The sequence below is a fragment of the Dioscorea cayenensis genome, unplaced genomic scaffold (genome assembly GCF_009730915.1).
Source record: "Dioscorea cayenensis subsp. rotundata cultivar TDr96_F1 unplaced genomic scaffold, TDr96_F1_v2_PseudoChromosome.rev07_lg8_w22 25.fasta BLBR01001010.1, whole genome shotgun sequence".
NCBI classification, from domain to species: domain Eukaryota; kingdom Viridiplantae; phylum Streptophyta; class Magnoliopsida; order Dioscoreales; family Dioscoreaceae; genus Dioscorea; species Dioscorea cayenensis.
Window position 1 is genome coordinate 36,976 of NW_024087401.1, and position 12,528 is coordinate 49,503.

Here is a 12,528-nt window from a genome sequence, read left to right on the forward strand (position 1 = left end):
ACCGTGCAAGCTTTACCCCAGCGACTCCGCCTGGAACTAGGGCCTAGATAATAGCTCTCCTTCATCTTTGGGTGAGATCCTTTCTCCTTCTCCATTGAGCTCTTCCATCTACATAGATTTGTTCAGGTTTTTTTGTGTTTTTTTAGATAAATTGTGAAATGTGTGGTTTGTTGAGATCTAGAAGGTGTTGATGGTTGTTTTCATTAGATGGTGTTGATCTTCATGTTTTGGTTTGAATCTTTTGGTTTTTATTTTTATTTTTTTTTGGGTGTTGATCTTCATGTTGATCTTTTGCCTTGATGATAGCATGTCATATATAGACATGCTAAATTTGTTAGAAGTAGTCATCTTCTTCTCCATTTCTAGATTGTTTAATAGTAAGTGACTAAGTGTAGCATGAAAATTTGATATATATCCTTAATTAGGTGCTTTCTGTTCTCTCCCTGGTATTTAATAGTTTTCAAATGTGAAATGCCATTGTTTCCGTCTATGAATTTAGTTTATGGAAGTAACCTGTTGCTAATGTTCATGATGTTTGTTGGCAACTTGAGATCATGCAAGTAGAGGTAGAATTTGGTGATGGTGTGAGGAAAAACTGAACAACGCTGCCAGTTTGCTTTGGTAGTTATTTTGTTGGTTTGGATACTAAATTCAATTGTGGGGTCTAGGTGAAAGAAGGTGAATTCCATGGCTTAAGCTTCTTGTTTGAGTTATACAATTTGCTCCATTATTTGATAGCTGGTGGATCAAAATAAACTACCTCTGTTAATTTGTGTAATATTTTGTTTGACTACTAAATTCAATCATGTGATCTAGGGTGAAAGAAGGTAAATTCCATATTAAGCTCCTTGGTAGAGTGTTGCATTTTTTTTCTATTACTTGATAGATGGTGGATCAAAATGACCCCTTTGTTAAGTTTTAAAAATTCACTTCTATTTATGCCATGGGATGGCATTTTAAGTAAGCAACCAGTGCTTGTTAGTATCACTTATCATGATCTGACACTAGGTTTTCTTTGTTAAAAACAAGTTTCTTCAATGATTTTCTATATATGTATTTTTTTTTCTTCCTCTTTTTCACTTCTTTCCAATTTTTTCATGGCTGTTAATGTAGTGAATAAGAAGTGCTTGCAAGGAAACTAACTTTTGTATGGGTTTTGTTGTGTTAATTAATTCTTCCTTATTTGCATTATAGCAATATTTTGTTTTTTTTTTACTTGTATATCCTGGTGATCTTTAATTTTTTTGTTTGTTTGATAAACTTTTTCCTTTTATTCTCAGCATTTAACTTGTTTAATGTGTCCAAGTTTTATGTTCTATGCACCTACGTCATCTTTGGTGTTATAAATCTCAACAAAAGGCTTTTTGCGCGTGTTTGTTTGTGTATATGAACCCTATGCCTTAAATCATTATTCTTTGCTTCTTTGGAAGTTTCTGAGGATGATGTAATTGTCTATATCATGTTCATGTATAAGTATTTTTTAAATTCGTATGTTCTATTCTTGTCTTATAAAACATTCTCTATTCTTCTTTTTATTTATTTTTTTTGCATTATTTGTTTTAATTGATTTAGAGAACAAGTTGATGTTATATAAGTCTTTCTCTTGATTACCATTTAGAAAATTGAATATATATTCAGAAGATGGTGACCAGTCTTACTCCATAAGATTAAATTGAAGTTTGGATTCAAAGATGGTCAAATGATTGAAACTTCATCTCCTATAATAAAACTCCTTTGCTATTATTGAGAATTAAAAATAATAATATTATATTATAGAAAACATGTGGTATGTGTGAAAGCCACATTAAATAAATTTCTCATTTAATTCTTTAAAGCCAATATAAATGCTTTAAATTGTATCTCCTTTTCTTTGTATGGTTTTGTTTAGTTAACTAAATATTGTGGCTTTGGTGGTGTCATGTACGAGTCCTCATCCCAGTACAACATTTTATGACATATGGGTTATTTTCCATAGTTAAATTTTTTATTTTTTGCATGTTATTATATTGTAGGGTCATACATTATTTTTGTGCAAAATTTGATAATTTATTTTTTTTAGATGGGGGACAAGAGAAAGCTATTGGACAATCCTTATATAAAATTGCAATGTTTGCACCATTTAGCAGCAATTCAAGTTATTATGCTAGTGATTAGTTGGATTGCGAGACGTAAGCAGGAACATAAGCATGTTAACAATCAAATTGCTCGTGAATTACGCCTTCATGGAGACCAGCAAGAGATGACCTAATGTTACATTTGTTGTCAAGTGATCTGTGTCATAACATGATAAGAATGAGTCCTAGAGCTTTTCTAAGATTATGTGAAATATTAGTTAGAGACGGAGGTCTCAGACCAACTTTGCAAGTGTCTATCGAGAAGCAAGTTGCAAGAACTCTATATTTATTAGGTCATAATGTCTCCCATCATGAACTATCTTTCTTCTTCCGTCATTCTCGTGAGACAATCTCCTGTCATTTTCATAATGTATTGCAAGCTATAGTAGAGTTAGAGGAAAAATACCTAGTACAATCTGATGGCTCAGAAATCCCTTCAGAAATATTCAGCAACAGTAGGTTCTATCCATATTTTAAGGTAATCCAAACATTACAAGGTTTGGTAACCTCCACTTACCTTACCTTAGTCCCAAACAAGGTATAACTTAAAAACTCCAATTTCCTTACTTTACCCTACCCTACCCCTCGCATTATGAACCTGTACTTCACCTCTCCCAAGCAAGGCCTAAGACTTGGTGCCCTTAATTTAGTAAATGCTTCCTTTTTGTATTTATTTTGTTGGGGACCAAAATTTGTGTGCCTGGTTTCTCCAATCCTTGCTTTTCTTTGTAGGGCCTCACATTTGGTCTAACTAAAAGTTTGTTTTATTTATTTGATAAAAATAACTCATAAGCATGGAGATATTGATTATGCTTATCCAACCACATGTGAGAATTCTTGGGGATATTTATTGAGTCACAAGTGAGTATGCTTGGAGATATTCATTATCTTTAATCTGGCCATATGAACATTTGTTATTCATGTGTAAAAACGTGTGGATGGCTGAAGGATAACGAACATGGTGCTAGATTAAGGATAACGAATATCCCCAAGCATGCTCACATACGACTGGAATAAGAATAACAAATATTTTCAAGAATCCTCACATATGGCTGGAATAAGGATAATGAATATCCACAAGCATGCCTTATGAGTTATTTTATCAAATAAATAAAATAAATAAATAAAACAAACTTCTAGGTGAGGAGTCGCATGTTAGAGATGTTGCAGTAATATATCTGATTATACTTAAACATGGAAGGTTTTCTGAGTAACTGTGTGTGGATAATTTCATTTTACCAATAACCATTGTTTCAGTTGCTTTGATGGAGGGCATCTGGAGATTGAATCATCAAATTCAAGTGAAGAAATCTCTTCATTGAAAAAATCAAGGGTCTTGAGCTCGTTGAAGCTTTTGAAATCTTGGAGTGAGTTCACTAGGAGAAAGTTGCAGATGTAGGAGAGTATGACATGAGATTTAAAGATAAAAACTAGTCAGAAACTTTACTATTTTACTTGATAAGTCAATAAATAAATTAGTCAGCTGAGGACTTGCCAAATAGAGATATTCAAATGAACCTAGAAGCCTTGAACACCATAGTTTTGTTTCTTCAATCTTGTGATTGCAAAATCAATCAACTAGTCGCAATGATAATTCCTCCAATGGACTGCAACTTCAACCAAAAGAGAACTTGGTTCATACTCAGAGATTGGACTTCATAGAGTCCAAGGGATTCCAACTTACCAAAACCTCTAAAGCTTGATGGAGTAATTAAGCAGTTGTGGAGATAGAGAATTAATGGCTCATGACAAGAAAATAGGCTACAATCAAACCTGGAATGGCCTGTTGTTGTCAAAGTAAAGTCTTGGATTATTTTTCTTAAATAACACAGGAATCCACTATAGTTATATCGCTATCAAGACCAAAGCAAATGCAAAGTTTGCCTGGAAATTGATCTCTCTAAGCCGCTATGCCGAGGTTTCTGGCTGGGAGATGACTCCCAACGCATCTTTGTTGTGGTTCTGTATGAAAACTTGCCGACGTTCTGTTATACCTGTGGGCTGGTCGGACATGGTTCAAACTCTTGCTCTCGCACCTCTGTTCCCAGCCAGGATCATGCTCCTCCACCCCCTCGTATCCTACGAGGACCTACGATAGAGCAGAGACAGGATGCAGGGTTGACGATGGGGCCGGAGAATGTTCCTATGCCCGTTGACCCTGGTATTTTGCCAAACGATCCTCGCCTGATCTCATCAGATGCTTCGTTGGAGAAAGAGTTTGGTGCATGGTTGCTTGTCCCTTGACGGCGTGGCCGCGCTCGTGGACGTGGTGGTGGCACTCGTGCCACTCACGTGTCGAACGTGACGAGGGATCCTGCAATTGAGCATCTCGAGGCTTCTCCAGCGGTGCGTGGGACACGTGGCGGCTTTAGGGGAAGAGGCAGGGGCGGCCATGCCTCTGCTAGCAATTCACGCGAAAGTTCTGACATTAACGTGATCTCTCCATGCGACTGCCCACCTTTTGACATGCCAGGTATTGGAAACCCAAGCATTGGTCCTATCAGTACTGTAACTCCTTGTGACGTCTCCCAACCCAACAGCTCACCTTTGCCCAAGATTGATGGCTCCCAATCCAACGGCTCTTTGTTGCTCGAGGCTGATGGCTCAAAACCCAACGGCTCTCTTCGGGCCAAGTCTCCTCGTTCCTCTGAGAACAACCCTAACCTTACCACAGTGCTCTAGACTCTTCCCAATTGTTCCAAAGCTCACAACCTCCCTCCTCAACGCTTCAAATCTCCTCCCCCTGTTCTTCGCCTGGCCCAGGCAGTGCTGTCTCCGTCCTTAACTGCTGATGCTGCTACCCCTCACCGTATGGTGGTGGATAAGGTTTCTGCGGCACTGGAACCTTCTCAGCACGCGGAGGATGTATCTGACTCTTCCGGCAAAGAGGAAGAAGCGATGTCTGATGACAATGATGCTGAGATGTCAGAAGAAGCAGAAGAAATGGATGATCTCATGACTTTGGTTCAGTTCCAGGTTGAGCAGAGACGGGGACACTGGTGAGAAAGTGCCTACAGGTCCCCGGTGATTCTCATAAGAAGGGTCGGGTGGAAGTGGGAGGCTCTTCCTCCACATAACCTGTTCTTTGTGCTTATCAATTCTCCGTTGTTCTTCATGGAAGTATTCCTTTTTATGAGATTTATGATTTTTTTCTTTCAATTCATGCTTTCTCCTTAAAATTATTTGTTGGAACTGCAAGGGGCTCTCTAGTCTGGACATCTCCAACCGTATCATTAGATTTATTCATTCTGAGAAGCCATCCTTGATGTGTTTAGTTGAAACAAGAGCAGATGCTGCTAGGGTTGATCGTTTTGCCAATAAGCTTCCTCGCAGCTGGAAATGGGGTGCGATTTTATCCAGGGGTTACTCGGGGGGTATTATGGTTGCTTGGGCTCCTTCTCTTGGCAATATCACCCTGATTGCTATTTCCCATAGTGCTTTGCATTTAATTGTCTCCCCTGACCACTCCCACAGGTGGCTTATTTCGGTGATTTACAATAGTACTCGGCTTTCCGCGCAGCGTAATCTTTGGTTCGAGCTTTCTAAACTCTCTCATCTCTCTTACCCCTAGCTCATTGTGGGGGACTTTAACTCTATAGTCTCCCCCACTAAGCATAAGGGAGGTTCTTATAGACACTATTCTCGTAAAAGCTTTTTCTTTCTCAATTTTATTGATCAGAATGGTCTCCTTGATCTTCATTTTTCGGGCTCTCCTTACACCTGGTGCAATAACTAGTCTGGACTTGCCCGGCGGTGGGCTCGTCTAGACAGGTGTTTAGTTAATATTTCTTGGTCTTCTAATTTTAATTCTTATGTTCTTAAGCACCTCTCGAGGACTTTCTCTGATCATGCTCCCCTTTTTCTGAGTATTCATCGCAATGGTTTTCGTTCCAATTTTGGTTACTTTCGCTTTGATAACTATTGGCTTGAGTATATTAAGTGTCACAATGCTGAGGAAAGCTCTTAATTTTATTGCTCATGGTAATGCTCTTCATGCGTTTTCTCACTTTCTCTCTTGAGCCAGGTTACATATCAAGGATTGGAAAGCTTCGGGTCTGAATCAGATCGAATCGACCATTATTGAAACTGAACAGGCCATCTTTACTATTGAAAATTATGATAATCCCTCTTCCTCTGATCAGTCTCGTATTATGGATCTCTATGCCAAGCTGGGCGCCTTTCAGTGTCAGAATGCTATCAAATGGGCTCAACAGTCTCACTTTCTTTGGGTTTGTAATGGTCATTGTAATACCGGTTTTTTTCATAATGTGGCTCGCATTCAGAAACATCAATCGTTTATTTCTCAAATCTATGATTCAGATGGTACTCTTTGTACTGATCAGGTTAGTATTCAGAGAGCCGTTTTGAATTTTTACTCGAATCTTTGGATTGCTACTAATTCTGATTCATTTCACAATGTCCTGAATGCTTTACTGAATGAACTTCCTTCTCTGTCGGAATCTGAGGCTGTAGCACTTATTGGTGAGGTCTCTAAGAAGGAGGTTTATCGAGTAGTTATGGATCTTCCTATTGGTAAGAGTCCTGGACCCGATGGTTTTAATGCTGAATTCTATCAGTTTTTCTGGCCTGATATCGGGGATTTCGTTTTTAATGCCATTCTCTCTTTTTTCAATAACTCTAAGCTTTCTTCTTCTTGGGGGAGGACTTTTATCACCTTAATTCCTAAGAAAGAGAACTCATCCTCTGTCTCTGATTTCAGGCCTATCTCTCTTTGTAATGTTTGTTTTAAAATTATTTTGAAAATTCTGGTTAATAGACTCAAGCTTGTTCTTCCAAAACTTATTGCTCGAGAGCAGGTTGGGTTTGTTGTTAACCGGTGCTCTTTTGATAACATTATTTCCCTTCAAGAAATCGTTCATTCGCTTGAAACTGATGCCAAGCACCCCCCCTAGGATGCTAGTAAAAATTGACATTGAAAAAGCCTATGATTCTCTTAGCTGGACTGCAATTCATGCTACCCTAACCAAAATGAATTTTCCTCCTATTTGGGTTTCTTGAATCAGAACCTGTATTTCCTCTAGTTCCTTCTCTTTCCTTATTAATGGTCAACAAAGCTCTTGGATGCACTCCTCTCAAGGTGTCCGTCAAAGAGATCCTATTTCCTCGTATTTATTCATTTTGGTCTCTCAAACTCTCACCACCATGCTCAATTATGCGTTGATTCATAATTATATTCCTGGCTTTGATTCCTCTCTTACCGTTAACTTTAATCACTTAATGTATGCGGATGATTTGATCCTTATTTCTCATGCTTCTAGGGGTGCTGCTAGAAACATTAAGCTATGTTTAGCTATGTTTGAACACCTCACTGGTCAGTGGTCCAATTTGGCCAAATCTGCGGTTTACCTTCCTTCTTGGTTTAATGGTAGGGTTGCTAAGGGTATCTGTACCATTCTCAACTTCAATCAGGCCTCTTTTCCAATTTCTTATCTTGGAATTCTGATTACTCCTAAGAGGCTGGCTATTGCTTCTTTTAACCCAATGATTAGTAGAGTTCGTAGGATCTGTACTAAGTGGCGACAGTCTAACCTCTCCCAGGCTGCCAAACTTATCCTTATTAACTCTTCCATTCTCTCCATCCCTACCTATTATTCTTCAATGTACCATGTCCCTGATACCGTTCTGAATGAGATCAACAAGATAGTTAGGGATTTCTTTTGGTATAAGGGTGGTAATCGAAAGGGCATCCATGCAGTGGCGTGGTCTAATTTAACTAATTCCAAATCTGAGGGGGGTATTGGCATCAGGAACCTTTCAATTGCGAAGACTTCTTTGATGGCTAAAAATATTTTTAAATTTTTAAATGCTGATGACACTTTTTGGGTTAATATTTCAAATATGGAAAGTTTAACATTTGGAAAGATCATATTCCCCCGAGATGTTCTTGGTTTTTCCGAGGTCTTTGTAATGTGGCTGCTGATTTGAAGCCTCATTGTTTTTTAAATTCAGTTAATCCCTCTCAAACTTCTTTTTTATATGATCCCTGGTGCATGGAAACTGCTCTTGCTTTCAGTCCCACCTATCTTAATTCCAATTTAGATCTTGAAATCCTCCGTATTTCTGATTTTGTACTGAACAATAGCTGGGATCTTCAAAAATTGAGGAATCTCTTTGGAGAGAACTTGGATTGTGTTACTAACATACTAGGTCATATTGACTCCAATGGCCCTTGTTATTGGATTTGGGCCCCTAAGTCCCAAAGCAATAAGATCTCTTCCATGACTTATCATTTTCTTAACAAGAATGACCATGGAACATGTTATTGGATTGGTTGGAACAAGATTTGTCATCTTTGGGTGGCTCCTCGGGTTCAACATTTTATCTGGATTACTTTGAAAGGTAAAATTGGCCACGTTTGACTATCTTCGATACATTAACCTTGGGCCTAACAATACTTGCTGCTTATGTGGCCTTGTTGACGAGAGTGCTGATCATCTTTTTGCCTTTTGTCCCAAAGCATAGTTTGTATGGAGGGAGGTTGGATTAAAGCTGGGCATAAATATTTCATTCTTGAATGGCTTTACTGTAGGTGTATGGATCACAGATTCTTATATCAATTTGTACACCAAATCTATCATTGTTTCTACAACATGGTCCATTTGGAAGCAAAGATTTGATGTTATTTTCCGAAATGTTGTGCCCATTTACCATTCCATCGTTCATAAAGCCTTTGCATAAGTTGCTGAATTCTCCAGGTCTAATGCACAACAACTTGGAAGGCGTTTGTTGCTTAACAACTTTTTCCAATGCAGATGGACCGTTCCTCTTCTACTCCATAGCTGAGAGTCATGTCTCAGAGGTTTGTGGGGTGGGATTTTTTGTTACGAATGCTAATTTTCAAGTCTCCTTTGCAGGTTGTGGCCCCTTCATTGCTAGCTCTCATTCTGTTGCTGGGTGCACGCTCTTCACATCTCCATCCAGGCTGTGCTCACTCATCACTTTTCCCTGCATCACATTTTCACTGCTTTGTCTAATGTTTTCCAAATTCTTCATAGCAATCAAGACCACAGAGACTGTCGAGTGACCTAGTGGACACAATCAATTCGTGAATCGATCAACTTCGCGGGTGCTCCTCAAATTTATCATGTGCCTATAGATTGGCTTCGTCCGGCCTCTTTTCTGGCTGTTCATGGTCAGGGTCTTCATGTTATTACTCCCTTCCATCACGGCAAGGACCTTCCTCGTTGGGTCATGCGATGCTTCTAGTTTGCTGGGCCTTCTTTTTCTTTTTAATTGTTTTTTAGTTTGTTTTTCTGCTTTTTTTGCTTGTTTTGTTTTTTTTTTTTTTCTTGTTTCCTTTGTTCTGTTTTTTCCTGCTTTTTGGGCTTTGGTTTGTACTCTAAGACTCTGTAAAATTTTATTTTGCCCCACCCACCCAGCTCCCACCCACACACACAAAAAAAGTAAATGCAAAGTGACAGCAAATTACAGGATTACTGTGGAAAGGAGAGAACTTGATCAACAAATTCACAGAAGTTGAACTTACTGTCTTCGTGTGGAAAACCATCTATCTCAAGAATCAACTTTGGCAGTGATGCTCATACATCACTCTACTTTGTCAGAAACATGTTTAATTTCCATGGGCAGTTTGCTGATCATATCTGTATGAAGGAGATATTTTCTTCATCATAAAAACATCCTGACTTCAACTTTCTATTGTCACATTATCACCTGCTTATAACAACAATGATGTAATTTTTGACAAACATTTCCAAGATCAAAATGAAATACATCATTCTGAAGGCAATAAGAAGATGGTGCCAGAAGCTAAGATTTGATTTAGAAAAGAAAAACAATGATCATATAAGAGATTGAGATTAAACAGGAGTTTCTGCATGAACATGCAAGTATGCATACTACGGAAATTTTATTTTGAATAAGGCCAAGGAGAAATCTTTTGTACAAACAAGAACATACAAGTAGTTCAGGAAAAGACAAATCATTAAAAATCAAGAAGACAATTTATTTATTTATTTTTACAGAAGAAGTTAATTAATCTGTCTATGAACTGTGCACAAAATATAATCAAGATTATCTAAAGAACATTATCATATCATGGATTCAAAATAGAAAAAAAAAAATACAGCGACTTAGAGGGATAAAGACATAAGATTACTCTCCTTAAATATTTGCACTGAATGAGGAAGAATGAGAGGATGTATAATAAGATATCCAATAAATTTAATTATAATTTCTTGTCATTAATCCCTTGAAAAATTTTATACAAATACATCACTAGTCTCAGCAAGGGGTATCTGTATTTGGTTATCCTTCTCTCACTCTATCTCACACATATACAAACCTTTTACCTAAACATATTTGTCCATATACGTGCATTCACCTAATTAAAAAACTTTATGATTTTCCATATATAATCCTGCATATATAGGCCCTAGTATTCAAGTATGACTTTGCAGAAGTCTACATGCAAAAAGTACTATTCTTTCTATATTTGCCTGTGGATAAGACGATTTGGAAGTTAGCTTCTAATGAGACCTTTGCTTTTATGGAAAATTAATTGATGGTGGATTAGATTTTTAAAGATTTTAGATGTGTATAGTTGGGGAAAACCATATATCACAACCAAATGTCCAAAGTTGTACATTTGTACACCCCTTGTTCTTTGTCCCTTTTTTTCATTTATTTATGTTTTTGAATTTAAGGCTGTAAGCATCCTTGCTTGGCCAGTAGTTCTAAAGGTTTTTTTTTATTGGTTTCACTAACTTAAAGCCATGAGGTTATATTATTATTAAAAATAAAAATTAAATTAAAAATTAAAAATAGAGTGTTGACACATGTGGAAATTAGCTTTAATTTTACATATATGTGTCTTATAATATTTAATAATAATAATAATAATAATAATAATAATAATAATAATAATAATAATAATGTGATTCAATTTAATCGAAACAACAAATAAGCATTTTAGGGATTTTAGTTCTAGATGGTGTGTTACTACTAGCTTATTATTGTCCATATATGCACACAAAAAAAAATGTGGGTATATCTATAATCATATTATTTTCTAGACATAATGCAATTATAACTTTTTGTGAAGTATTTATACATTTTCTCAAATATTTTGTAAATATTGATTTGTAATGAAATTATAAAATGGTTTGAAGATAATTTGAGTAATATAACCACTCAATTAATCGACTATGGTAATAATGACAATTCACTATTGTTCTAATGACAATCCACTTCAGTCCGTCATTAAAATTAGAAAAAAAAATACGCAAGTTTCTTGCTTCTTGGCGAAGTTTCACGGAATTTGTGATTTCATCATTTGTCGTTGAACCAAAAACATTCTAAATCTAAAGAATTCAGGATAAGGGTTTTAGCTTTTTTTGTAGAATTTTAAAATATTTTAAATTTTAATTAAACTTTAAAAATTTTAAATCTTTAAACGAAAGTTTATATTTTTATAATTATGTAATGTACTCATCATATAGGGTCCCATCTAGGCTAAATAGCAATGGATTAGATTCCTATATCTATCTATATAGGAAAATATATACAACTTATTACTAAAAGCTTAGAAGATAAGAATAATTTATTTAAATCCTAATGAATAAAAAAATAAAGTTTCAAACTTATATCCATATATAATGCATTAGATAATCACAAGAACTACAGTTCTTAGATGCAAAACAAAGTTGGACAAACTCCAACAAAGCAGAAAGAAAACTTACAAATCATCCCATTAGGGATGTATAGTAAATAATTAATGAGTACGCAAATAACAATAGGTCAAGATAATAATATAAATAGTCTGATTCAAATAATTCAAACAGGTCAAGATAAATGTTGAAATACCACAATTTTACAGAACATTCAAACAGATACATCACAGAGAACTATTAGTCCAAAACTCAACAACATTAATATTTTTTTATTGTAGTAAAGGTAAAATGTTCGAAAGATTCTAAAATACTTGCTAATTTATCTCACACAAAAGTGATCACAACTTGACCGGAAAATTTCTTCAACTTCAGCAACTTACCATAACTTCCAGTTGGCTTTACCTGTAGTTGTCCTTTCACTGGTGCTATTGTCATTTTCTTGAGCACCGGGGATGCAGCTAGTATGAATGCCAAAAAAGAAAGCTCCTTTTTAGTACCCAAAAAACCATCAAACCTTACCATGTGAAGTTGATCAAAGATAAATTCTGAATTCCTGATCACATATTCCCACATGTTCGGTAAATCTTCTTGTGAAGAGATTGTCTATTGACAAAATACAAAGGTAAAGAGTTTAAGTTAGCAACTGATTTGCTATTTTGTAAGCAAGAAGAATTTCATGTACCTTTATTTCAAGAGATTGTATAGCTTTGGCCTTCTCCACAAAACAAAAGAGTGCATATTCGCTAATCATATCTCAGACTTTA

The 12,528-nt window shown here is 36.3% G+C and overlaps 1 protein-coding gene across 1 annotated transcript; it reads right to left on the minus strand.

Moving 5' to 3' along the window:
- Nucleotides 1-12,006: 12,006 nt before the first annotated feature.
- Nucleotides 12,007-12,528, minus strand: LOC120255460. Its single transcript, XM_039263282.1, has 2 exons — nucleotides 12,447-12,528; nucleotides 12,007-12,367 (listed from the first exon to the last, which is right to left on the minus strand). Exons 1-2 carry the CDS (start codon nucleotides 12,513-12,515, stop codon nucleotides 12,089-12,091), a joined length of 348 nt encoding a protein of 115 aa, XP_039119216.1. The 5' UTR covers nucleotides 12,516-12,528; the 3' UTR covers nucleotides 12,007-12,088.